The sequence below is a fragment of the Artemia franciscana genome, chromosome 4 (genome assembly GCF_032884065.1).
Source record: "Artemia franciscana chromosome 4, ASM3288406v1, whole genome shotgun sequence".
Classification (NCBI taxonomy): Eukaryota; Metazoa; Arthropoda; class Branchiopoda; order Anostraca; family Artemiidae; genus Artemia; species Artemia franciscana.
This window is the reverse complement of record NC_088866.1, coordinates 14,686,871-14,714,530: the sequence shown is the minus strand read 5'-3', so window position 1 is coordinate 14,714,530 and position 27,660 is coordinate 14,686,871. Positions and strand designations below refer to the sequence as shown.

General features: G+C 37.3%; 1 protein-coding gene across 1 annotated transcript in view; it reads right to left on the bottom strand.

The window, feature by feature from the left end:
• LOC136026035 (G protein-coupled receptor kinase 1-like) overlaps positions 1 to 27,660 on the bottom strand; it is a gene marked incomplete in the record, with an annotated part of 161,755 nt that overhangs the window by 99,140 nt on the left and 34,955 nt on the right. The window contains 2 exon segments of the mRNA XM_065702193.1: positions 216 to 323; positions 21,048 to 21,118. Coding sequence (XP_065558265.1) covers positions 216 to 323; positions 21,048 to 21,118 — 179 coding nt within the window.

Sequence of the window (27,660 nt, the reverse complement as noted above, 5' to 3'; positions counted from 1 at the left end):
TCGAATCACACCGAGTACCTAAGACTAAAGCTACGTCCTCTGGAAAATTGTTAACAAATCTTTCTCAGCCTTTCGAAGTACCAACATTAAGGCGAATACAAAAATTGTAACCTACTTATTCAAAAATCTACAATGTTTCTAGAGGGTCACCAAAAGTTTGTCCTTGAGAATTAACCAGCCATTCTTTCGTCGGTGTTAATGCACATAAAGCTTACCTGAACATGTGGATTAGCAAGGAGTTCTTTCATTATAAATTTGTCATATATCTCTTTTCCAATTCTTTTCCGCTCCTCTATCGAGTCCGTCTTTTCGTAACGTTTAATCTGAAAACGAAAAAAAAAAATTAGCCCTTTAATGACTCTCTGACGAAGAAACCTTTCCAAATTAAAAAGAATTTCTCCGACTTCTTGTCTAGTTTAATTGTGTTTTCCAATAGCATCTTGTGTCATTTAAAAAGCGTTTCTAACATGACATGATATGTTTGAACGTTGACATGAGCGTTAACGTTCAAACGTGAAACATTGAAAACCCCTTTCAAAACCTTTTGATATACAAACGCTTTCTCTGTTGTTGCGAAAAAACCACGGACACTTCTTACTAGGATTGTCAGAGGTAGTGACACAGACAAACCTTGGGTGACATCAGGATTTAAGAGGCTTTTTGCAACTTGCTGTAAGTTACATCGTTAGGGTAATATCACTGATGTCAACAGATTGTAACAGATTACTAAATCAAAAGACACTGTGGGCATCCAGGTTGTGAAAATACCATATATACAATATATTAGTAACGGCTAAGGGTATTAAGTAAAAACTATCAAGGTATGCTGAGGGGGGCGTTGAACTAAATGAAAAAGGACATTTGCTTATTTCTTTTCTTTGACAAAGAATGATTATTTAGCCTCGTTTACATATTAATTTATTACAATGCTTCGGTAATAAAACAGAGAGTCCAAAATGCAGTCAATAACTAAGTTACATTCCCATTTTAAAGAAACTTAAAAAAAAATTAACCGGACTAATCGAAAATACAAAAAGAGTGACAGTTCCAATGACTAAATCTGATTTTATATCAAAAAATTCGAGAGAGGGCTCATTCAAATAGAGATTAAAGTTCTGGTGCCTTTTTTAAGCGATCAAAAAGACTGGAGGGCAACTAGCCTCCCTTCCATGACCCTTTTTTCCAAAGACATCAAATTAAAATTTCAAGGCGGTCATTTGTTCAGTATAGTTGAAAGATTCAATAACTATGCCTCAGGGAATGACATGACCCCTGGGGGTACATGACCCAAGGGAATGGCCTCAAAGCCCCTGGGGAAAGGGTTTTAAGCAATGAACTACGTCCATTGTTTAAAAATAGGCATATTTGTCAAAAATAGGCAAATATGCCTATTTTAGAAAAAAAGGCAAATATGCCTATTTTTAGATCTGATTATTGTTTGAAAAATTATCAATAGTAAATTAGTCTAGAGCACCCAATAGCCTACTTATGGCAGACATCTATCTGATTTTGTGAATTTTATTACTTTCAATAAACCACTTTTTCCTTTAATATTATCAGACAAATATGAATTATTGGGACTTGTTCCGTATATGTGGTTTTCAAATCGTTTACTTTTTAACCTCTGGTATTATTTCACAGTAAAACTTACTGGTTTTTCAAACGGTTCGTGGAAACGAACTGTAGTAAGGAGCGACCTTTTATTTTTAACAGTAATTATATACAGAGTCAAATAAAAAATTACTTTGTATGTGAAAGGAGTTGCTTCACCATCAACGCCCCGCTCTTTACGTTAAAGTTTGACTCTTTCTCTATTGAGAATATATTGCTTTTTGAGAAGAGGTTGCAATTGTGGATTAAAAATCGATATCAGACTATTTTACGCGTTTAGGTGAAAAAGGAATTCGATTAAATGGGAGGGGGGTACTCTTAACAAATGAGTATTTCTGGCGCGAAATTTAAAAATTGATAAGGCGTGTTAATATTAACTGGATTAATCTGAAGTCTTCTGGCATTACCAACAACGCTTTAAGCAGCCCGAAGTACTGGTTTTGCCTGCCTACCAGTGGGTAAAGGCAGGCATACTTAGCAGCCCCTACCCCTGGGGTGTAAGAGGGGACTCATCAGGTGAGACCTATGCCAATTTTAATTTGCTCCTGCTTTGTTATTTGAAATTTGCTGCTAGATTGTGAACCATATCCTACCTTATACCCAGCCTGCCATATACCACTGCTTACTCTGTACCTGTCTTGTTGTTCACATTAAGTAAGTAATGAAAAGTCAAATCAAGCCACCCCGTGAACTTAGGTCAGACAGCTCACTCCAATTCTCTGGATCAGAATCCGTCTCAGAGCAAATACTCATGCTGACTAACCACATGAATAATATAAAAATTAAACACAAAATGTTAGCAGATTCACTGCATCCTGACAGCCTTAAATCTTCAGTGAAAGGGTTACTTGATGACCTCATATTGGCCAAGATCTCTACCCAGGTAGATGAGGCTGTGACAAAAATGAAAGAGGAACAGGTATTCATGCAACATGATGTCACTATTTCTTCAGATAAGCTGGATGCAATCAAGCAGGATGTGTATGCTGGCCTCAATCTAGATCTTAGTAGTCTAGTTGATAAAACCCTTGAAAGCTATAATAAACGCATATTTTCAATTGAATCTTCTTTGACTACTCTAGGGTCATCAATGAAAGACCTTGAGAGCTCTTTCAGGCCTATCCAGTCTGACCTGGCAAGATTAAATGACCGTTTTGAACAGCAGGCTTTGAGCAACCTAATTATTGTCTTTGGGATGAAAGAAGATGCCCCCATTGCAAACACTGAAAGTCAGTGCATGTCACTATGTGCTGGGAAATTTCCTGGCATACCAATTACCCAGTCTGATGTTGTATCAGCCAAAAGAATTGGCAAACCATCTGCCAAACCCAGACCCATAGGCCAATTTCTATCATATTTTTGTCATGTCAGCATAATTGCAGCTCTTATAATCTTGACTGGCTCCAGATTATACTCTTGGCCAATACTTTGATAAATATATGCCATCCACTATTATTTCCTTATTTATGTTTGTGATCATATCTCCTTCATTTTGCCTTAATTCTACCATATCTTCGTTTTGTGTGTTCACATGCAGATCACATAATTTTGATTGCTCATATCTATTTTGGTCTAATACTTTGAACATTGTGTGTCATACCATTGATATTTATTTATATTTGTTTTTGTTCCTATCACCATCATGTATGCTATTTTCTATCACACTTTTGTCATGTCAGCACACTTACAGCTCACATAATTTTTACTGGTCCCATATTGTAAATTCAGCCTATTCTTCAAATATTATGAGCCATCCTACTAATGTCTCTTTATGTTTGTTTGAGATCCTATTGCCTTTATGTAGCCTGATTTCTGTCATTATTTGCAACACCTGCACACTCGCAGCTCATCTATTTCTGACTGGTGCTACATTATTTGACCCTTTACTTTGGGTAATATTTGCCATCCCACTGATATTTCTTTATCTTTGTTTATGATTCCATCACCTTCAAGTGTACTATGGATATTGTGTCATTTGTGAAGGTATTGTATGTCTCTGTTATGTGAGATATTATGGGTGATTTCTCTTACCTTTTGGATTCGTCTATTATTAATTCAGTTATATTTGATCAACCAAGTAGTGCTGGTAAAAAAGAGGCACACACTCTTGACCCTCTCCTTGAATCTATGGTTAGTTCTAGCTGTAATTATCACACCACCATTGATTATTGTGATAACATTATGCCCTCACTCTCTTCAAACAGTTGCTTTAATGTATTCTGTTTGAATGTGCGTGGGATAAGAGATAAGTAGGACAGTCTTAAATCGTATCTGTGGTCTGATAATTCTTGCCCTTTTGATGTCATAGGCTTGACGGAAACATGGTTATCTGACAGTGATAATTTTACGGCTTATGATATGCATGGTTATATTGCTATTCATGTACCTAGAATGGTAACAAAGTGGTATTTCTTTGTAAATGGTAGTGGTATTTTCTTTGTAAATACCCAAAAGGGTATTTCTTTGTTCATAAAATCTAGTATTGAATTTTGTAGAAGATCTGACCTTGAATCCTTGTTCACATCAGTGGTGTCTAATAGTAGGACAGTTTATTCTCTTGTTATTGATCTGAAAAGCCAGTTTGTATGTGATACTGTTTGTTTGTTTTATAAGCCCCCTCCTTTTCCAACACATCTGTTCTGTGATTTGCTTGATCAGCTTTCTGGTGTGGGGACTTTCTCTAAAAAACGGATTTGTGCTTTGGGAGACTTTATTTGTAATATGTTAAATGTTGGATCAAATGATGAATGTGACCTTTTTGATGTGACTCTTTTTGATGTATTTTCTTCTTCTGGGCTACTTCCTTCAATTTTTTTTCCTTCTCGTGTTGACCCTTCAACAAATTCTGCTACTTTAATAGATAGTATTTTCACTTCTCATTCTCCTAATTTGAGGTTCTCTTCTGGTCTTCTTTTCACTGATCTTTCTGATCACTTCCTATTTATCTATCACTATCTGTGCCTAAAACGGAGATTACTGTGCATGAGAAAGGGGAGTCTTCTTTTAGAACTTTTACAGATAAAGAAATTTCTAATTTAATACATAGTCTTCAGAGTAATGATTGGTCTAGTGTTCTTGAAGCTAATGATGCTGATTTTGTAACTAGATTATTTTTGTGTCGTATGGGAATTCTGTTGGATAAGCATTTTCCTCTTAGAAAGAGGCCAAGGAATTTTACACCTAAATGCCCATGGATGTCTAGAGGTCTGATCAATGCAACCTATAGGAATTCGTCTTTGTTCAAGGCTGCATGTAAAAGTAAGACACAGGAAGATCTTCTGAAGTATAAACATTACAAGAATGTGCTCACTTCTTCAGTTCGTTTAGCAAAACTGCTGTATTTTTCGCGTCGAATTAATGAGTGTAAAGGGAATTTGCGCAAGGTTTGGACTGTAATTAATGAAGCTCTCTCACGCAAGAAACTCAAACAATCTTCCCCATCTCTTTATAGGAAAGCTGATGGATCTGTTGTGGACAAAAAATCCTTAGCAAGTGCCTTCAATTCGTGTTTCACCACACTTCCCTCAGTTCTCATTCCACCCCCGAGTAGAGTAAGTTGTTTTCCTGTGACAGAGAAGTTTTTTTTCCTTTCCCCATATAGTACTACTGAGATTTCTAATATTATTTCTCAACTTCCAAGCAGTTGTTCAGTTGATAGTTTTGGTTTGAGTAATAATGTCCTTAAAAAAATCAGTCAGTTTGTTTCTCATCCCATCTCACACATAACTAACCTCTCTCTTTCTTCTGGTATTTTCCCTCATTTATTTAAAGTTGCTACTGTTGTACCTTTGCATAAAAAAGGTGATTCTTCTCTAATTTCAAATTACAGACCTATTTTTCTTTTTCCCATCATCTCAAAGGTTGTTGAAAAAGTAGTGTATCGTCGACTCTCTTCATTTGTATTTAGTACTAATTCGACTGCTGGAAATTCTCTCATCACTAACCATCAGTATGGTTTTCGTCCTTCATTCTCTGCCTTGCATGCACTTTCTGATGCAACTGAGTTTGTGCGTGTTAATCTGGACAAGGGCTTGTGTTTTGGGTCTATTTCTCGACTTTTCAAAGGCCTTTGATATGGTTGACCACAATATTCTTCTGTCTAAACTATCTTTATTTGGAGTGCATGGAGTCCCACTAGAATGGTTTAGGTCCTACCTCTCAGAGAGATCTCAGTATGTTTCGGTTAACCGTACTTCTTCCTCTACTTTGCCTGTATTGAAAGGTGTCCCACAAGGCTCTGTGCTTGGACCACTTTTGTTTCTAATTTACATTAATGATCTTGTTGATGGTCTTCATCCCCATGTTCACCCTGTTCTTTTTGCTGATGACAGTAACTTTTTCATTGCTGCAGTGGACCTGCCATCTGCCACTTCTATAGCTCAAGGTCTTCTTGATAAAGTAAAGGATTGGTGCTGGTCAAATGGTATGGCTCTTACCAGCCGAAAGAGTGCCATTGTAAACTTCAGGACCCCTTACCGTATGCGAGACGTACAGGAGCCAATCACCCTGACTTTTGGGAACGATATTATACCACAAGCTACTATGGTGAAATTTCTTGATGTGTATCTTGACTGTTTTCTTTCTATTAAACCGCATATAACTCACATCCGTTCCTTAATCCTCCGCCAGTCTTCAATGTTGCACCGGATTAATTCATTTCTTCCTCCTGATATTATGGTTTCTCTTTATTATGCTTTTATTTATCCTTGCCTTTCTTATTGCTGCTCTGTCTGGGGTAATACTAATAAATCTCTTCTCTACTCACTTCAAAGAGCCCAAAATAGGGCAGTGAAGGCTACTTTTCTTCTCCCTCGGCTTTACCCTTCCTCTGATCTTTATAATTGATACTGGAATAGCTCCGCTGGATCATATTATAGGTAAAACTACTCTTTATTTTGCGCATTCTGCTTTTCTAGTACTCTCCCACCGCCCCTACAGCAGTTTTTCTCACGGACAGGCTCAGGTAGGTACTTTTCTTCTTTACGTAATTCTTCTCGACGATTTATTTTACCAAAACGATCTTCTACAGCAGCCCAGAGGTCTCGAGTATATCAATCAATTCTATTATGGAACTCCATCCCTTCGGATGTCCCTCCTCTTTTCGTCCCTCTAATGTTTCTCTCTCTTTATTAATCCTTTCCTATTTTGTATGTCTCTTCTCTTCTTTTAAAATCATTTTCAGCTATATGTCAAATCTCCTTCTAAATCTTTTATCTGTTAAATATCCTATCTATTCAATGTCCTTGTCTTGTTCCAGTGTTTTTGTTTTTTGTATATATTTTATAATAGTGTTTTATTCTTGTTCTCTGTGGTCCATTACAAACAAAGCTTCTTGGGCCTAGTAACCACTTTACTTTTGTAATAGTTTTTTCTTTTAGTATCAATAAATTGATTGATTGATTGATTGAAGTCATAGTTATGGTAATCCTTACCTGTTTGGTCTTACGGCTGAACAATTGAACTTTAACCTTCAGACAGTTTTGTATGGAGGGGTGCTACGCGAGGTCAGATTTTGTGCTAGAGGGAGGGTGCGAAATAAATCCTTTTATCCAAGCTAGAGACTACACTATGGTTTCCAACTCCGCAACTAGTATATAATAGATCGTTAACGTCAAACTTCGAAGCAGGTTAACAAACGTTGGTTAAACAAAAGCTGTAGAGCTGGCCAAAAAAAAAAACATTTAACTACCATGCTTTATTACCTTCTATTATAAGTTCTTTTCTGAAATTCATCTTCTGAAATGAGGTAGTATGATATTCTAAAAGAAAAATTATATTGCCAATCTGGATCAGAATTATTTATGCTTCCTGTTCAAGTTTTTGGTATATTTCTCTACCGTTCTACAGTTTTAATGTTTCAACATAGGATGACAATTTTGCTATCACACTACTGCTTAGATTTAGCTTTAACTATCTGAGGAGTTATATTTTTTTAAATGGGTTTCTACTTTTTAGATGGAAAAATGCGTTGAGTAGGTACGAAAAACCGGCAAAAACAAGCAAATGTTCTTTTCTTTTAGTAAGTGAATATCATTCTCGAAGGAAAGCCTCAGTAATGTCATAATCCTAGGTCAAAGAATAAACAAATCTGAAATTAATAAATCCATCAAAATTCGACAAAGGTAAGATTTGCCAGCCAAGAACTTGACAACAACAGGTTAAACCAACAAGAGCTAAGAGCTCATATGGCACTTGAGACGAGGTCAGGAGCTCATATGGTATAAGCTCCAAAATTCTAAGAATCAATAGATTGCTTTAAAAGGAAAATCAGAGCCTTACAGCCGGTCGGGATTTAAAATAAGAGCTGTGAGTCCCGAGGTCCTTCTAAATATCAAATTAATTAAGATCCGATCACCCACTCGTAAGTTAAAAATACCTTAATTTTTCTAATTTTTCCTCTCCCTTCAGCCCCCCAGATGGTTGAATCGGGGAAAACGACTTTATCAAGCCAATTTTTGCAGCTCCCAGACACACCTACCAATTTCCATCGTCCTAGCACGTCCAGAAGCACCAAACTCGCCAAAGCACTGAACCCCACCCCCGAACTCCTCCAAAGAGAGCGGACCCAGTCTGATTATGTCAATCACGTATCTACAACATTTATAAGCGATTTCCAAGATTTCTGGTTCCCCCCCAAACTCCCCCCAATGTCAACAGATCTGGTCGTGATTTGAAATAAGAGCTCTGAGACATGAATTCCTTCTAAATATCAGATTTCATTAAGATCCAGTCATCCGTTTTTAAGTTAAAAATACCTCAATTTTTCTAATTTTTCCAAATTAACAACCCCAGGTCCCCCAAAGAAAGCGGATCCGTTCCAATTATGTCAATCTCGTATCTATAACTTGTGCTTATTCTTCATATCAAATTTCATCCTGATCCCTCCACTCACCAAAGAAACGAACAACAGATATGGCAGATCCGGTCGGGATTTAAAATAAGAGATCTGAGTTACGAGTTCCTTCTAAATATGAAATTTCATGAAGATCCGATCACTCCTTCGTAAGTTAAAAATAAGTCATTTTTTCTAATTTTTTAGAATTAATCCTTCCCCCCAACTCCCCCAAAGAGAGCAGATCCGTTCCTGTTATGTCAATCACGTACCTAGGACTTGTGCTTATTTTTCCCACCAAGTTTCATCCCGATCCCTCCATTCTAAGCGTTTTCCAAGATTTCAGGCCCCCCCCTAACTCCCCACAATGTCACCGCATCCGGTCGGGTTTAAAATAAGAGCTCTGAGACACGATATCCTTCCAAACATCAAATTTCATTAAGATTCAATCACTCCTTCGTAAGTTAAAAATGCCTCATTTTTCAAATTTTTCAGAATTAACCCTCCCCCCAACTCCCCCAAAGATAGGGGATACGTTCTGGTTATTTCAATCACGTATCTAGGACTTGTGATTATTTTTCCCACCAAGTTTCATCCCGATCCCTCCACTCTAAGTGTTTTCCAAGATTTTAGGTCCCCCCCCCCCAACTCCCCTCAATGTCACCGGATCCGACCAGGATTTAAAATAAGAACTCTAGACACGATATCCTTCCAAAGATCTGATCATTCCTTCGTAAGTTAAAAATACCTCATTTTTCTATTTTTTAGAATTACCCCTCCTCCAACTCCCCGAAAGAGAGCGGATCCGTTCCTGTTATGTCAATCACGTATCTAGAACTTGTGATTATTTTTCTCACCAAGTTTCATCCCAATCCCTCCACTCTAAGCATTTTCCAAGATTTTAGGTCCCCCCCCTAACTCCCCCAAATGTCACCGGATCCAGTCGGGATTTCAAATAAGGGCTCTGAGACACAATATCCTTCCAAACATTAAATTTCATTAAGATCCGATCACTCCTTCGTAAGTTAAAAATAACTCATTTTTTCTAATTTTTCAAAATTAGCCCCCCCAAAAAAAAACTTCCCCAAAGAGAGCGGATCCGTTCCGGTTATGTCAATCACGTATCTAGGATTTGTGCTTATTTTTCTTACCAAGTTTCATCCCGATCCCTCCACTCTAAGCGTTTTCCAAGATATTAGGTTCCCCCCCCCCAACTCCCCCTAATGTCACCAGATCTGGTCGGGATTTAAAATAAAAGCTATGAGACACGATATCCTTCCAAACATCAAATTCCATTAAGATCCAATCACCCGTTCGTAACTTAAAGATACCTCATTTTTTTTCTAATTTTTCCAATTTAACCGTCCCCCCAAGCCCCCCCCGATGGTGGGATCGGGGAAACGACTATTTTTAATTTAATCTGGTATGGTTCCTGATACGCCTGCCTAATTCCACCGTCCTAGCTTACCTGGAAGTGCCTAAATTAGCAAAACCGGGACAGACAGACAGACCGACTGACAGAACTGGCGATCGCTATATGTCACTTGGTAGATACCAAGTGCCATAAAAACTGTTCCAGAGGCAGTTTTGATAGTCCAAACTCTTATCCAATTCCGCTATATTTAATAAATGCACGTTCTCCATCAGAAGGTGTCGGTGGGTAACTCCAATATTTCAAAATGCTCCCTCCTCATAAAATGTAATTAATTCGAAATAAAAAAAAGGAGAAAATCATGATATTTGTTCGACCTTTTTCTTCCTTTTCATTAAACTATTCCATCTGCCCTCACATCAAACAAAGTAAAATATTTTCATTTCAAACAGATAAATTATAATTTTCATTTAAGTTCATATCGAAACAAGTTTCATAAATAGCTTGAATCTTCTTTCTTCTAGATACTTGTATCGTCGTTAGGTTTGGAAAGGTTCAGGTCCGAAAGGTCCCAAGGTTCAGAGACTCTAAAATGAAACTAGAAGCTCTCTTTGCAAAGCCCACCAAATTAGCTAAGTACTACCACTTTAACTTTATCCACAAAATTTATTCTAATGTTCATTTGCATGTAAAATAGCAATTTATGAAGCATGTGAGGTTGATGTAAAACTGAAAACAAAAGCTTAATTTCAAGATTTCCATATTCGAAGTCTTCAATCAGCTTTATATTGGTACTTTCGAACCCCTGAACGACCAATGTAAAATCTCCCGCGCAAGACAGCCAACATGATTTATGCTGGGAATTACAAAAAATTAGCAAGATTTTCACGGAAATGAACGGCAAGAAAAGAGAAGATATTGACATATCTGCCAATGAAACCACACCTCTGAAAGAGGGAAGTGCATTTACAATATAAACATCAGAATAAATTTCTTTTAATGACAATTTGTAAATATTTAACATTCATTAAATTCAAAGCTGCCCATCAAAGCCATTGTTCTAAAAATATTTGCAAAATAAAGAAAATTCAATATTTCTGAAAACCAGAGGTTTTCAACTTTTCTTACCTACTTTGCTTAATTCCCGTCCAGCCTTTGTCCTCTCTTTTGGAAACTCGATATATGTGGCGGCAATATTTTGATCGGTCCGCCGCTAGACGGAGTAGCTGGTAGAGGTTAGAGGCCTAGAAATTATTAACCCATATCTTACGAGGTTGGCCATGAAGGCGCTTGCCATATTACCAAGCCGGCGGAGCTGTTGAATTGGATCCGATCCATGATGGTATGAGAGCAACGATAGAGTTCATGGAGGTCTTGACTCGATGCCCGGTCAACGTAGATAATCCCCGCTAAGTCGCAGATGTATTTAGTCTCAAACGCGGATATTCTTCGATCATCGTCAGCCTTCATTGACTAGTTTTCGCTTGACCATAAGACGATGACGATTATTAGGGAGTTAAAGAGACGGAAAGACGTCGACAGTACTTTGCTTTTCCATGTTGATAGTAGGCCCTTGAAGCTGTAACCAGCCAAGTCTTAGCTAGTTCGATTCTGAGCGATCATCGTTAGGAGTTAGGAGGCTGCCTAGGTAGACGAAGGAAGTGACGTTTTCAACTGGCACTCCTTGAATTGTTATCGGCAAAGTTCGTAGAGCCGGGTCTTTAGATACCGTATGTCCTTAGTCTCGGCTGTAATAACGATCTTTCCAAAGGCTTCAATTGCTGACACAAGTTCATCAATTTCTACTTAAAGAAGGAGTTCTGGGCTATTAATGTTCACAATATCGTCTTTGGATGGCAGTTTGTCAATTAACTTAACACAAACCATTGGGCCACCTATTTTCTACAAATGATAGTACTGCATTGAGAAATGGACTGAAAAGGTGGGGCCCGGGATTTATTTATAATTTCAGAAAAATGGCCCGTTTCTTTTTTGATTAGATTCGCTTATAGCATAATTTGAAAGTACAAGCTAAATTCTCGTTACCAAGACAGTAATTTCATGAGAATTGAAATACTAGTTAAATTCTATTTTTGTCCGGCTGATCTCGGTCATCCAAAGATAATGTTATGCGAAAGCCAGTTGATTTCAACTCTAATTTATCTCATTGGCCAGTGCTATTCTGGGACCGACCCAACGCAAGTTTCTTGTTATCAAGACAGTGATTTTGGAATTAGTCCGTTTTTACACATCTTTGTACAGAGTTCTTGATATATGTTTCATACGAATAGTAAGGTTTGTTTTCTTTTCTACTTTTGACTTCATTTTGATTCGCCTAGGTAGAGACTAGGGTCTGAAGCCTAGACAGATCGAGAGTAGATTGGTTGGGTATAGGAAAGGAGCCCTATACTAAGCGAGATATCTACCTTGAGGAAAAGGAAGGGGATTTTGGAGCTTGACGCCTGTGGCCCTTAGCGTGACATTTTGGGCCGATTCGCGATTAAGAACAGAATAGTAGGCGAGAAACATAAACCACTTTATGTTTCCACTATATAAACCACTTTACGGTTACGATACCTATTTTCTAACGTAAGCCAGTAATGGGATCGACTCTACTCTGGCACCTACGTAAGCCAGTAATGGGATCGACTCTACTCTGGCACCTGCTGGCACCGTCAGATTATTATGGTGGCGTTACAGATTTCAAATACTGGCGGAGAAATAGACTTTCTTCTCCCCAATAGTATAGAAGTAACTGAAGACTTCTTTTTCGATATTTCACAGATTTTTTTTAGCTTGAAGTGGCGGTCACCTTCTCAAAAGACTTCATCACACTCGCGAGACGTGCTGTAGCAGAGCCTTCCGAATTTCTTTTTCTATTATGCGTTTCAGCCTCTTGTATTCGTCTTTATTTACTTTCGTCCTTGCTAGCACGGGCATGCTTCTGTCCACAAGATTTATGATGTCAAGGGTTGTCTATGGTATATCCGAGTGAATCTGAATTCCCAGGATATCCCTAGCCGTTTCTCTGATGACGGATCCACTTTCATCAGCTAGTCGGTCTGTTTCGTCTGTGGTTGGGGTTCCCATAGGTTGGATGTTTGACAACTTGTTTGAGTGTTACTTCAGAAAACCTGAGAAACCAGAGGTTTCAAGCCTTCGTGTACAAATGGACAATTTTACATTTTCGGAGTTAGTGCCTAAGCTTTGCCTAAGTAAAAAGTTATGTGGCTTCAATGCGTTGTTTTTAAATATGAATATATTTTTTTCCGACCACTTCAGATGGAAGGAATGGTCAAAGAAACTTCGAAGGATCCATTCGACAGGAAATTGGAATTGAAGAGTTCCAAGCCTTCAATGTTTTATTTCTTATATATTTTTCCTAGCCACTTAACACAAGACTGACCATAAAAACTTAGGAGGGTGGCTATCTGGTTGAAAATTGAAAGTTCCAGCACCTATTTTACAGTCAAAAGTGTCTAAAGAGCAGCAAACCCCTTCCCATGCCCTAGTTTGTAGTCTTTAAGACTTCTGATCAATATTTTAAGATTTTTTCCGAAATAGTCAAACTATTACTACAACTACTAACAGCTCACAGTAGCACCAAGACACCTGAGACCAACATAGCTAAGCACTCCCCTCCTCCACGCCAATCTATCCAAAGCCCCCTCTTTACTCCCTCCGAGGAAGTTCCCATTTACCTTAAAACTTCCTTACAAACATCCTCTTACCTTATTCAGAGACGACCCTTTTTTCATATGGCCCTAGACGGTTGGCCCACAATGACAATCTTTGGCAATCTGTCATCCTTAATCTGCAGGAAGTGCCCTAGCCATCTCATCCTTTCGTTCCTTATAGCCCTAGAAAGCAGGATTAACCACAATTTTCGCACAGCTTACTATTTGAGATGCGGTCAGTCAGTCGTGACTCAAAACAATCGATTTCTCTTGAAAACATCAAGCAACTCCTCTTGGAGCGCCCATACTTCAGAACCATACTTAACCACTGTCCTTACTGTAGCTTCCAATATTCTAATCTTTGCTCGCAGACTTATCTTGCTGTTCTTCCAAATTTTTTTCAACTGTGAGAAAACCCCTGAACCTTTGCTATCCTACTCTTAACATCTTCACTGCACTCACCGTCTTTAATTATAATAGTACATGGGTAAGTGAGACCGTTCACTTGATTTATCCTCTCGTTACCCAACATCACCTTTTCACCTTTAGTCTCAGCGACTTATTCTTCTTGATATTAAAAAAAAAAAAACTAAGTATTTTTTACTGAAACTAAGGAGCAACATTAAAACTCAAAACAGACAGAAATCATTTCATATATGAAGGGGTTGCCCCCGCCTCAATACCTTGCTCTTCTTGCAAATGTTTTTAAGCACTTTTGAAAAAGGTTTCAGGAGTCGTTCTTAAGAAATTGGGACACAGTCTAACTTCAGCTTAAAGAGTAAGGTATTGTGGAAGGGGCAATCCCTTCATATACGAAATAATTTGATATGTGCATGCGGATTGTGAAGTGTGCATCAGTAATATCTTAGGAGCGGCTGAGGGTGCTAATTTGAAACTTTTAAGGCATATTGAGGGGTATTTTGGAAAGTGATCGGAGGATCCAAACCCCCCCCCCCATGCCCTTATTAGATGCCCCATTCCAAACAATGATCGAAATTTTGAAAAAGCCCTTCTTGTTCAAAATATCAAATAGCCCCCGGGGCAACGATTGTAAATTATTCAATTTACCCATTGTTTATATACAGGATTTATCATTGGGAAAGAGAGGGGGTGTTTGATCCTGGGTCTGTCCGAAAAGTCTAACGACATTAAGTTGGAATTTCAGGGAATGTCGAGAAGGATGTGGAACTACCTCAAAACACACTGTGTGTATTCAGGTTACCAAAAAGGCATATCAGCAATGTTACCGATTAAGGGTATTAACTTGGAACTTTCAGGGCCACTGCTACAACTGCTGCGACTGCAACTGCTACAACTTACGACTGCGACTACTTACCTCTGCGACTACGATTACAACCACTTCTACTTACAACTACTTTCAGGAAATTTCAAGGAGTATGTTGAACAAAAACCAAAACGAATTATGTGCATGCTGGTTGTCAAAAGAGCGCATCAGGAATATCACAGGAACAGCTCAGGGTACTAGCTGGAAACTTTGAAGTCCACTACTACTGCTACAACTCCGACTACGACCGTGACTACTTGCAACTACGACCTTGACTACTAGCAGCACCGGCTGCGACTATGACAGCTTGCGACTACTTGCAAGTGCGATTTCAACTACCACTCGGACCATGACTACTTGTGACAGCGACTAGTTGCGACAGCGACTTCAACAACTTGCGACTGCGATTGCAGATACAACTACTTGTGATTGCAACTATGACTACTTGCTACTTTGACTACTTGCGGCTGTGAATAATTACGACTGCGATTAATTGCGACTGCAAATATTAGCGACTGCACCTACTTTTGACTACAACTAAGGCTACTTGCAACTGTGACTCTTACTACTTGCGACTGCAACCACTTGCCACCGTGTCTACTTGAGACTAAGACTACTTGCAACTGCGACTATTTATGACTATGAATAACTGAGACTGGGATTACATGCGAATGTGACAACCTGTGACTGCCACCGCGACTACTATTGAATTTACAAACAAAAGAGTTTAAAGAGTAAAGAATACAGAGAGCTGAGTGATGTCTCTCATATACATTCATTCTTCTACTCCATTTTCATTCATATGCAAATTTCGAATATTCTTCCAGGTGGATTCTTTCGAATATATTACCTGTGAATTACTGTTGAATCAGAATATTAATTAAAGAACTGTTCCAAACCTTGATTTCAAATTGAACAACATCTCTACAATAGTTCTATTGAATACAATCGAAGAAAACATTCAGCTCATCTTAAGCAACATCAGAATTTAAATTAGAAACAGATATTTTAATTCCTGAGCTGAAAACCTCAGAAACCGGAGGCGAATTAACTATATAAACCAATAATAGAACTTTGGCTATCAAAAACCAACAGAAATTATTTTTTTTTTTAGAAAGCTATGAACTTTAAAGTTTTTCAAAGAAATAGAGCCATATTAAACTTATGAAGATCAGAAATAAGGTCTTATAATAAACATAACTTAAAACCACCAAATATTACTATCGAAGAATAAATGAAACCCAAAACGAGCATAGCTTAAAATAAGTAGTCCAACGTAGTCCAAAGATAACAGATGCTGATATAGATGAATCAAGAGATTTTCAAACGAGTAAAAATAAATTGAATACCAAAATGAAACTTAAGACGTACAAAAAATACTATATACTGGAGATTAGCTGCTGTCCCCCTGACCCCCCCCCCCACTAACCATAAAAGTCCGTATGTCTGTTGCGTCTCGTTTTAGGCCCAGAAAAAATGTTCCTGACCAGTTTGAAACTACAGACATAATTTTTTGGGCCAAGGATAATCAAAGGGCCTAATACACAACAGAAAATTAAAGGGCAAGACACAAACCCCCCAAAAATAGGGCCACAAAAAGGACGAAACCTTTTTTAACGATTAGCTCAAAACTGTTCTTTAGGTTCTGTGGCTGAGGAGACCCCATTGCAGAAGGAAAAGGAGAACAAAGTTGGTATTCCGAAAAATGGGACCCAATAAAAGGGCCAGACAGGGACCCAGACAATTATTTTCCCGGCCACTTCGCATGGAAAGAGGGTAACCCCTATAATATCGGATTAAAATATTGAAATAGTCATTTTGTTTAGAAACGTAGAAAGGTCAAATAAGTATCACCCTGGGGCCTAGATCACCCCCACAGCCCCAGGGGCAATAGCCACAAGTTATTCAAATTATCAGTCGTTCAAAAATAGGCTGGTAGAAAAGGGGGACTTTTTCTATTTGCTTTCATTTATCCAATCAGTTAGCAGTTCTTATTGATCATTCTGTAGGCCAAGATTCGCAGAGTTTCCCAAGGGTACACTATGGAAACAATACGCAAGCATGAGTAAATCAAAACACGCTACGTGAACTCGGATTTTTACATTATCTGCAATATATCGGTAATGGCTTGAGAGATCGAGTCGAAAATTTCAGGAAATATTGGAATGAGTCAAGTGGAGAATGAGCTAGGTCACCGAAATAACATGTCTATAAATTCTATTGAACATCTTGGGGGTGGAGATGAAACTTTCAGGTAGGCTACCGCTGGAGCAAGGAATGAAAAGGGTGGGAGAAGGCAACTTTAAATTTTATATTAGGGAGGAGGAAGAGGAAAAGGGCTAAACAATTTTTGTCTCCAATCCAGGATAACATTGATGCACTAGAAGCTCTTATGGGACTTATAATCTATACGAAAATAGTGAGGTAAAAATAAAAAGACATTCTGTGCTGCCAGGTTATGTAGCATAACTGCGATATCTTAGAAACAGTTCGGATAATCAAACTGGTCATAGTCAAGTTTCTGGTCTTTTTCCGGGGTGGGGGGTGATCATGTGAACCTCAAATTTTAAGTTGGAAGATAGGGGAGAGAAGGGCTAACCATGTTTTACGTCCAATGCACCAACGACTTGGCACTTTAAGCCTGAAAAGGGGATTGAGGCACTGCGAAAAGAGAATTCGGAGTTGAAGGAGGACAATATTGTTCTTTAAGCTGAGGACCTGGTAGATAGGCTATAGGTAATAAAGCCGAAGTGACAAATCTCAAAAGTCTTGTCTTCGAGTTGAACTTCATTCGCAAAGACAGAGCATCTTACTTCACGGCAAACCCACTGCTCAAGGTAGTAACACAGAAAATGTCGCCAGTGAGGTTTTCCCTGAAACAGGAGTCACTAACACCAATTCGATGCCCTTCCTCATGTGAGATCATTTGAATAGAAATATATCAGAAGGGTTTACATCCCAGGTCTACAGTTAAAGCCAGGCCAGTTTTAGTGACTTTGGCCAATTTAGTAAGTAAAACCGCTATTATCAAAAATTGTGGCAGACTTAAGGGATCTGAGAAAAGCGTCGCTCCCGATTTTCCGCGTGGATTGGCACGCCATGGAAAAGCACTTTTACATTTCGGCTACAATTTGCGTACCTCAAGTGATCCTTCAACAGAAGTTGCTGAAACCCAAGTGATAATAAAAGAATGTAATGTGTGGATTGGAACTAAAAAGTGCTCTAAGAGCAAGGCCTGGTCGCAAATCGGGGACTGGCAATTGATGCATCTGGTTATATAGTGTCCGTGATTCCTTCTCGTACAGTGTCAATCGGCGGTGATACGTAATTTATGTGATACGTTTATACTTTGTTATTTGTTAGTTTTTTTTTTATGATGCATAATTTTTCCCCTTGGATTGTAAGACTTAGTTATGGTGATCATTCTTGTTTTTAATTTTTTTTTCAAATATGCTCGACTGTGGAACATTACGCTGTGCATTTTCCAACTCGTTTAACTGATACTGCTGCTTCTTTGCTTGGCAATATTTTTTTTTCGTTGAGCTTGACGAAATTTCTATACTGTTGAGTGATACCTCTGACCATTTCCCTTTTTTTCAGGTATGAGTTTTCTGATTCATTGCCTAGGAAAGGCCAAAGAAGTTGTTTACTTCTTCAAAGTTCAATGATCAGCAGTTGGCTCTTAATGATCAGCAGTTCACGGCTCATTCATGGAGCATGTTTGAAATTGAATCTAATTCATATTCCCTGTTTAATAAACTGTATGATTTGATGAAACAAATTATCTTAGATACGTATAATATATCTCAGTCGAACTCAGTTTCGAAAAGAACAGCCCGATTAAATCCTCTGATGACTCCTGGACACCTTAAAAGCTAGAGGAGGAAGAACATTCTTTGGAAGATTTGTAAACCATCTAATCTCTAAGCCATCTTCGCATGATTCTCGACTACAGCGTTTTAAAGCTTATAGAAGAGTCTACGATTCGCTTCGTCACAAGGGCAAGTCATCATTTTGTTATAGACAATTTTCTGATCAGTTAGGACTAGTAGCACTTTTTGTCAGCCCAGTTACTTGGCTTTGAATGTTCCTTGTTATTCAGACCAAAAACACTAAAAGATTCAGTATACACTAAAACGGGCCTTAAACTTTGCCTTATCAATCAGCATGAGAATGACATTCATAAGTTTTTTTTTGCCATATAAAAGCATATGGCTAAATGAAGAAGACAAGTTGGAAACTAAGTTTGTCTGCATCAGTTCTTGACTACCAAGAATAGGTCAAATTTTGTTCGTCACTGATAGGGTTGCAGCTGATAGGGCAAGTAGACAGGGCCAGGTAAACCTAGGTGAAAACAAAACCTCAGTGAGCGACTAAGAACACGAAGACCTAAGTGAAAATATAATGTATTTTGAAGATTAGTGGTATCGATGTAGACACCTGAAACTGGCCCAACAAATTTAGTTTTTCTCAGATTGGCTTAGACATACAGGGCGTTCAGAGAGAGAAAAGAAGGCTCAATGAAAACAAACGCTGTGCTGGCAACAACGGAAATGGTCGTTGTTTGATTCATGACGCCTAAATAAGCCCGAACTAAACGGAAAAGAATGGTGAAAAAATGGGTTGTATCGATTTGTAGACACACAAACAGAGCCAAACATTATTTTTCTCATATCGGCGTTGATAATTCGAATAATTAGACTAGACCAAGGGGACTTGGACGAGAACAATAAATTTTTGAAGAAATACGATATTATATCAATCCTTCCACCGAATAAATTCAACTATTTTTTAATACTGATCTGCTTCTAAATTCTGGGCAATTTAGACACTTAAATAAAATTTCAGAATCAAAGGAACCTCAATTAAGAAAAAAGAAACAAATCCAACTGTATTGATTCGTAGCTATTTTTACAGACAACAAAATAGAACCCTTTTTGATAAACAATTTCGAGATGCATTTATTCAAACTAATACTTACAGTAAAATGTAGCCTCTTCACGAAATGATGGATTAAGATCCGTTTCTATCCAAGAGTATATGCAGGATGGGAGGTTAGGATGGCTTCAACCAAATAGAAGACTACAAATTATGCAGATTTTCAATCCTAATGATTAATAATCCCCTCCCATCCATCCAAAATATATGGCAATTGTTATGCAAAATTTATTGCTCAGAAATACTACAGATTGAAAATTTCGACTGAAGATTCGAATTCTATCCAAGATTTAAATTAGAATCCAACCTTTTGATTATTAAAAAGAAGAACTGAAAAAAATTCACATATTCCTGACATTAACCATCAATAAAATATTTCAATTAAAAACGAACAGAAATTAGCGATAGAAAACACTTTTCTTAAAAAAAAAAGAAGTTTTTTAAACAAAAGTAAGGATCCATTTTAAATCCTAAGACAACAGAAATCAAGACATATAATAATTAAAACTTATAAAAAAAAACAGAAATTATTATAAACAAGAGAAGGGCTACCACTTGCTAAACCTTTTAAAGTCAGAGCATCAATTGTGCTCTCACGCAAGTTTATTCTACAAATAATCCCCTTTACGGTTTGTCATATCTGTGAGAACGACCCTTTTCATAAAGTAACGCCACAAATGATTTTAAGCAAGTGTTGACTGTTCCTTTGAACCCATAGTCAGTTTGGAAGTAACTGCATCAAATGCCACTTCTCCAGTTCATGGAAAGGATGGTAGCAAATTGGCAGTTGGAACAATAAGGTGGGTGTTAAAAAATGTCCCATTTAAATTGCTCGAGGAGTTGTACAAGCACAATGAGGACGGAAACTGTTATAGATCAACATACCGCTTTTTCTTTTTAGAATAGCTCTCCGTAGTCGCATAGTTTCACGGCAAGAATCAGCTATAGTTGTTGTTACCGGCTGCATAAGCTCCGCAAGCAATACACTTTTTTCGTCTTGAAACCATCAAAACTTACTTCAAATAATTGGCGGCGACATTTATGAAGGGAGCATTACAAAGTTCGTTTAGTGATATTGCAAGTGCTTCAATCGTCATAGTGGTTATGCAGAGAAGCAACCTTAATTGTGCATTACTTTGGTAATGAAATAATTTTTATATTCAACCGTCTTTTCATTGTAGCCCATCAAAGGTTAAAAAAAACTGTACATATGGGGTTGCTCTAAGTCTGGCCTTGCTGAAAGAAAGCTTTTCTTAAATAATGAAAGACATACACAATGTAACCCCCCCCCCACTAAATATATTAGGTTGAAAGTTTATTTTATTCACTCACCTCTTTCAGGAATTCCAGCTGAGGTACAGGTTCATCTAAAGATCCGCAGAATTCCTTAAAAAGTAAATAGCCTGTAAGAAAAAAAAATACTTCAGAAAAAAAAAACAATCAATAAATCAGGACTGTTGTCTCACTTTAAAGAAAAAATCAGGAAGAAACACGTGTACGACTGGCTTGAGGATCCAGAGGTAAATATGCAGAAGGCTTACAACCCACTGTTAACAGGGCTACCAAACTCCGAGCGTCAACTTAAAACAATTTGTATTTTGAGAAGCGTGCTTTTATTTCTCATAGCGTCAACAACCAACTACTATCACAAGGCTAACCGAAGTTTACATAAGACCGTTAAACTGTTAAACAGACCAGTACAACGGATTTCATAGCGGTTTGACAAAATTTGATTTAACGAAAAAAGAGATACAACAAACATCTTAAAGAGGAAACAATTCATAGATGAAACACTACGATTCCAGATCTTATTACATAGCATATATATATATATATATATATATATATATATATATATATATATATATATATATATATATATATATATATATATATATATATATATATATATATATACGAACAATAGCGGAAAGTTTCTTCAAAATGACACACATCATAGCGTGCTGAATGGGAAGCTCCCAATATGTGAGAAGAATAATTTCAGTAGCTACCTGGCATTCGATCAGATCATTCCTGCCGTAATGCACTAAACTTTGTCAATGCATGTGTGCGAAGAAGCGGAGTCATGAAGAGAGATCTAGATTGATGTGTTTCAAAAATCTCTAATGGAGAGTATAGGATATTTCACAACTGTTCATATATATATTTATGCTGTGATCTTCACTTTTGAGATTCTTTTTCACACGAAAGTAAAGAGTAGCATTAAACTAAAAACAAACGCTGTTCCCGTTGAGGATTCACTAATGTCTTCAGGAAAGAATTCTAAAATTCTGTCAGCCATCGCAAGTGTTTTACAAACCAACGGCCTTTCAGGAGATTTGGACTACAATGGCTATAATTCTTCGACTAAAGGTGCAATTTTTCTTCATAACAATGTACGACATGCCGAAAAATTTTTGACACAATAAAAAAAAGTTAAAAATCAGGCGCAAAAGTGGCTCCGAGACCAACCCAAAGAATTTAAATGTCAGAAGCATACCTGGCAGCATTTCAACCTTATTTAGGAAAGACTTTGATAATTTTTCGCACAAAACTGAAGAAATTAAGATTTTTCTATGGCGCAATCTCTTTTCTTACTCATAAAGGTCTTTAGAACTTTAGATTTCCGCTCGAATGGCCCTTCTCTCGATACTTGGTGACAACCGCGCTGGCTCCATACCATCATCCCTGTTAAATAAAATCAAAACATAAGAATAGAGAAAAAAAAACAAGTGAACACGCACATCTGATATTTTAAGATATATTCTAGTATCAGCTATTCTCTGACCAATTGACTTTGATGGCGTAATTTTGTTGAGGAAAAAGCCTATCTAGGGGGGGCGTTTCGCCCTTTGCCTTAAATTATGCTATGTTCTTATACTACTAACCTTTCATTTACAGTTAATGAATCTTATATATTGTAAAACAGCATAAAAACGAAATGTTAATGCATACATTGTTGCCAAAATTCTGCTTTTAGAGTTTTGCTTTCCATTTCCAGGAGTCACACTTGGCTTACCGACCGATTTTGTTAACGGTTTACTCATCGTCAGAGGAAATAAAAAACCTTCCTTTTATTTAGTAGATGTGGTTGTTTGATCAAAAAGATTAACAAATGTCTTGACCTTAGAATAAGTAGTTACCATTAAGGAAAAAATAAACACGATAAACAATCCAGATTACACCTTAATCTTGGATTTTGGCCTTAAAGACACTCCATATATGCAGGATATCATTAACGACATTCCAAGTGACATCCGAACTAACAATCACTTATGTTTCCAATTTCGACTTACTTATTCCTTTTACTCTTCATGTGAGAAAGCCTAAGTGGCCATTCCAATCCATGTTGGAATCGTCTTTGATCTTCCTCAGCATGGAAGCACATTACATTTTACGTTGTCGAAAATATGGATAGTATTTCATTTACAATGCACGTCCATTAATGGATTACTTTAGATCTGGATTTTTATGTAGCAGATCTAGTTCATTCAATCAACGTCGCCATCTCGGCTCTTCTTCCTTTAGCCATAGTTGAGTGCGGGCACAAGAAGGAAAAGTAAGGAAGTCGACCTCCGGAGGGCTAAACATCAACACAAGTTCTGGTTTTACACTTGAGTCAATTGTGGCTTTCCCAAGTCAGGTAGTTTATTTCAAATTGTTAAATCTACGAAGTGTGTTTATGTAAAAACTGTAGGGCAATGGAAACGAAATCAAATATCTAATGTTTTGCAGGATATTAAAAATGATCCCAGGTTGTTGAAGCGTTGCATGTAAAACTACCCCGTTTTCTTCATGTGAGGACAACCCAGTCAATATGACCTCTTGGGAAGTTCACTTCTCCTCTTATTTTTCTGATGATGCATCTGTTCTTGATACAACTTTTCGAAATACTTCTGGGTCACTTCGCGAAACTAGACCCCGCAAAATACTTAACACAGGCATCTATTCAAGCACTTATCTGCCATTTAAAGCCAGGTAAAACAACGAGTTTAGATGGCCAGTATCCCAGACATTTAATTAGTATCCAAAATGACATAACATCTTGCCATTTCATTCCAGGTCTTAATCCCCTAGCACTATATGCTTGATGCGCTATGTAAAGGTCTTGTAACGTGCATTTTTAAGAAGAAAAAAAATACTAAATCTTGCAACCCATACAGACCGATAACTGTATGTTTGACGATGGGAAAACTTCGTAAGAAGTTTATCTGTAATGAAATGTGTGACTACAGAAATAATCAATTTGGTTTTCGTGAAGGACTCGGCATGCAAATGCCCTTTAACTTTTCTCGCTATCCTTAAAAGGCATAAAAAGTCAAAAGTAACCTTCACGTTTATGCCATCAACATTTCCAAGGGTTTTGACTACGTTCTTCACTCCTAGTCAACAGCCTACTCTCCCTCGTTAGAAGCGTAATCTATTCGTATTCGCCTGCTTATGGACCAGGTATCAGAAGGCATTAGTCCAGATGCGTTTGCAGGGTACTGTTAAAAATTCCATTCGCGTATCGTGCGCTGTTAATCAATGTTCTTTTCTACTTCCTGCAATATTTAATGACGTTATCAGAGTAGTTAGTTGACAGATTCCATCGTAATTGAGCAATCTATCGATGCAAGTCACTTGTCAAACCCAGACGATTTTCGTCTCCAAACTGTTATATCCAAAAGCCGCTCAGAACACCTTTAATATTATTTGCTCCGCACTGAATGAACTTGGTCTTTCCACAGCTTCTGACAAATCCAAGTTCCTCATTTTTGGATCAGTGACCGCCTTCATAGATATTTAGGCCTTCCATTGTAAAAAACTGGATGACCTGTGATCTAGTTTTGTTGGCCACAGCAATAGAATTGTTAATTTCCTGCTGAGCAAGTGCCAAATGTTGTATGTTGCGACGTCTCATAGTATTTGAAACATGCTGAATGAGTTATTAAAAGTTCAGACTGTTTTAGTTATACAGTACATTCGTTTTTTTTCAGTTTCCTATTTTTCTTCTTTGTTTATACTTCTCATCGGTGCGTTTTTGTTATGTGCAGAGGGTAACAACGAATTGTTAGTATTAACGACAGACAAGACTGAAAAATTTAATCCATCAAATTCATCACAGTAATTCAAATACAAAAAAAAATATTTACAAAGTCTTGAAGTATGAAGGAAAATAAAATCTGATTTTTCTAATTGTTTGAGGGTTAACATATAGAATATATTGTAAATTCAGGTATATATTTAAAAATTCAGGAAAAATGTGCACTTGATTTGTTGATTAAAACGACCGCCGTAGGCGGATATGCATTTTTTGGTAGTTGCAGGGACCAAATCAGAGACAACGATCTGACACTACCTGCATTGAATAGCCACAAGGCTTAAATGAATGTTTACCCCAGAGGTAAATCATACAGAAGGAGTGACTGCAGGGAAGGGGCTCATTGGACTAGATAGTAAAAGTTCGTATATCATTTATCGGAGTCAAATGTGATAAGTTGGCAAAAGCACCTCTTCCTCCTCTTTTTTGAGGAGGATCCTCTTTTTTGAGTTTTGATAGAATCCGATGGAGGACCCAGCCCCTTGTAACCTCCAAAGACATTCAATAGCAGATTTGTTCAAAATAGTCGAGAGATTAAATAAAAAAGCCTCAGGATATGCCACCATCCAAAAAGCCCAGGGGCAACGGCCATATTAATGCCAATTGGCCAACTATATAAGCAAATGTTTTACAAAGAAAAAGTTTAGCATGTAAAATACCTAATGAAAGGCTTAAGATATTGAGTTTAAACTTTCAAAAAATTTTCAGAGCATACAGGTTGTCAAATGGGAGCATCTGCGATAAATCAGGAACGACTAAGTGTATTAAGCTGGCACCTTCATGGAATATTGAGGGTGGGGATGTTGAATCAAATCAAAAGACAGTGTGTGCAACAAGGTTGTCAAAAGGGCGTATCTGCAATAGTTCGGGAGCTATAAGTTGAAAATTTTCAGGGAGTGCTATGCAGATGAGCTACACCACAAGAGACTATGTGTATGCAGGTTGTCAAAAGGGCGCACCTGCAACATCTCGGGAACAGCCTAGGGTATAAAGTTGAGATTTTCAGGAAATATGGAACTACATCAAAAGACACTACGTGCACCAAGGCTGTCAAAATAGGATATCGGCAATATCTTAGAAACTGCTAATAGTATTAGGTTGAGACTTTTATGAAATGCAGAGGGGATGTTGAATTAAATAAAAAGACACTGTGTGAATGCAGGTTGTCAAAAGGGCGTACCTGCAACCTCTCAGTAACGACTAAGAGTATTTAGCTGAAACTATCAGGGAATGTAGAACTAAATCAAAAGACACTATGGACATTCAGGTTGTCAAAATAGTGCATCAGCAATGTATCCGTAAGGCAAATAGAATAGACAGAATCCGATGGAGGATTCTGCTTGGAGAATCCTACATTCTCCAAGTAGATATTAATTTGATATTAAATTAGATCAAAAGACATTATGTGCATACGGGTTGGCAAAATGGCGTATCTGCAATATCTTATGGATGGTGAGGGGTATTAGGATGAAATTTTCAAGGAATGGTGAGGCGATTCCGAATTCAGTCAAAAGATATTATAGGCATTCAAGCTGTAAAAAGGGCATATGTGCAGCATATCAAGGACTGCTAAGGGTATTAAGCTGAAACACTCAGGGAATGTTTAGGAAATTGTTGAACTAAATCTAAAGACACAATGTATGCAATCAGGTTGTCAAAGTGACCATCATATGAAAAAATAGGCAATAAAAAACGAATGCAAATTAATTGTTTAAAAACTTTAAGTAAAGAAAAGTTTCTCATAAGAAACAAAAGAGCCATAGGAAGACCTAAATTGAGCAGAAATAAAGTTATATAATAATGCAAACCTGAAACGATCAGAAATTACGGTCAACTAATAAATAAAAAAATAATAATAAATAAATAATAAATAATAAATAAATAATATAATAAATAATATAACAATCTATATAAATAATAATCTAATAAATAATCTAATAATCAATCTAATAAATAATAAATAAATGAACAATCTAGTCACATTCCAACGGATAAAAACTTTCTTTGGAAGCGGAGGAAGATTTGTTTTGTGAGGAAGAATTAGTGACATTACAGAAAGGATTAGAAAATAATAAGGCTCCAGGTGATGATAGTGTGGTAAATTAGTTGTTTTGTTTTTTTTTTTTTGTTTTTTTTTTTAATATGGTGGTTGTAAAGTTAGACATAAATTACTGAAGATAATGAATAAGATTTTTGAAAAAGTTAAAGTACCTAGCGATTATAGAGAGAGACAGAGAAGAACATTTTTATTATACATATCGTCAATATACAAAAGAACCACATCAGCCACTTTAGAAAGACTTGTTCGTAGTGGCTGATAGACATTCAATGAACAACAATACCGGCAACATTAACAAAAAAAAATGAAATGAGACAAAAAAGTGGGAAAGGAAACCAAACCGAAAAAAGAAGAAGAGAGATAGAGTGGAGAAAAAAAATATACTTCAAAAACAAGACAATAAGCCATCCCATTTATATTGTTTATTTAATCTCTTCTCAGAAGATGGTTCTTCAGTTTACTCTTAAACTGGCTAACATTTTCTGATAACCTTATACTCGCTAGTAAAAAATTCCATACTACTGGTCCACCAAACCTGGGACTATAGGAAAACTTTAATTAAACTTACTACAAATACTACTCAGAACTTAGCGCTGCACCAAGCCACCTGAGCCCAACACATCTACGCACGCTCCTCCTCCTCCATCCCAATCTATTCAAAGCCTCCCTCTTAATACCCTCAAAGGAAGTTCCCATTTCCTTTGAATCGAATTAAACCCCTCTATGAAAAAGGGGATAATAGTAAATGTGGTAATTATAGAGGCTTTAGCTTGTTTTTGTAGGACACAAATTACTTAATATAA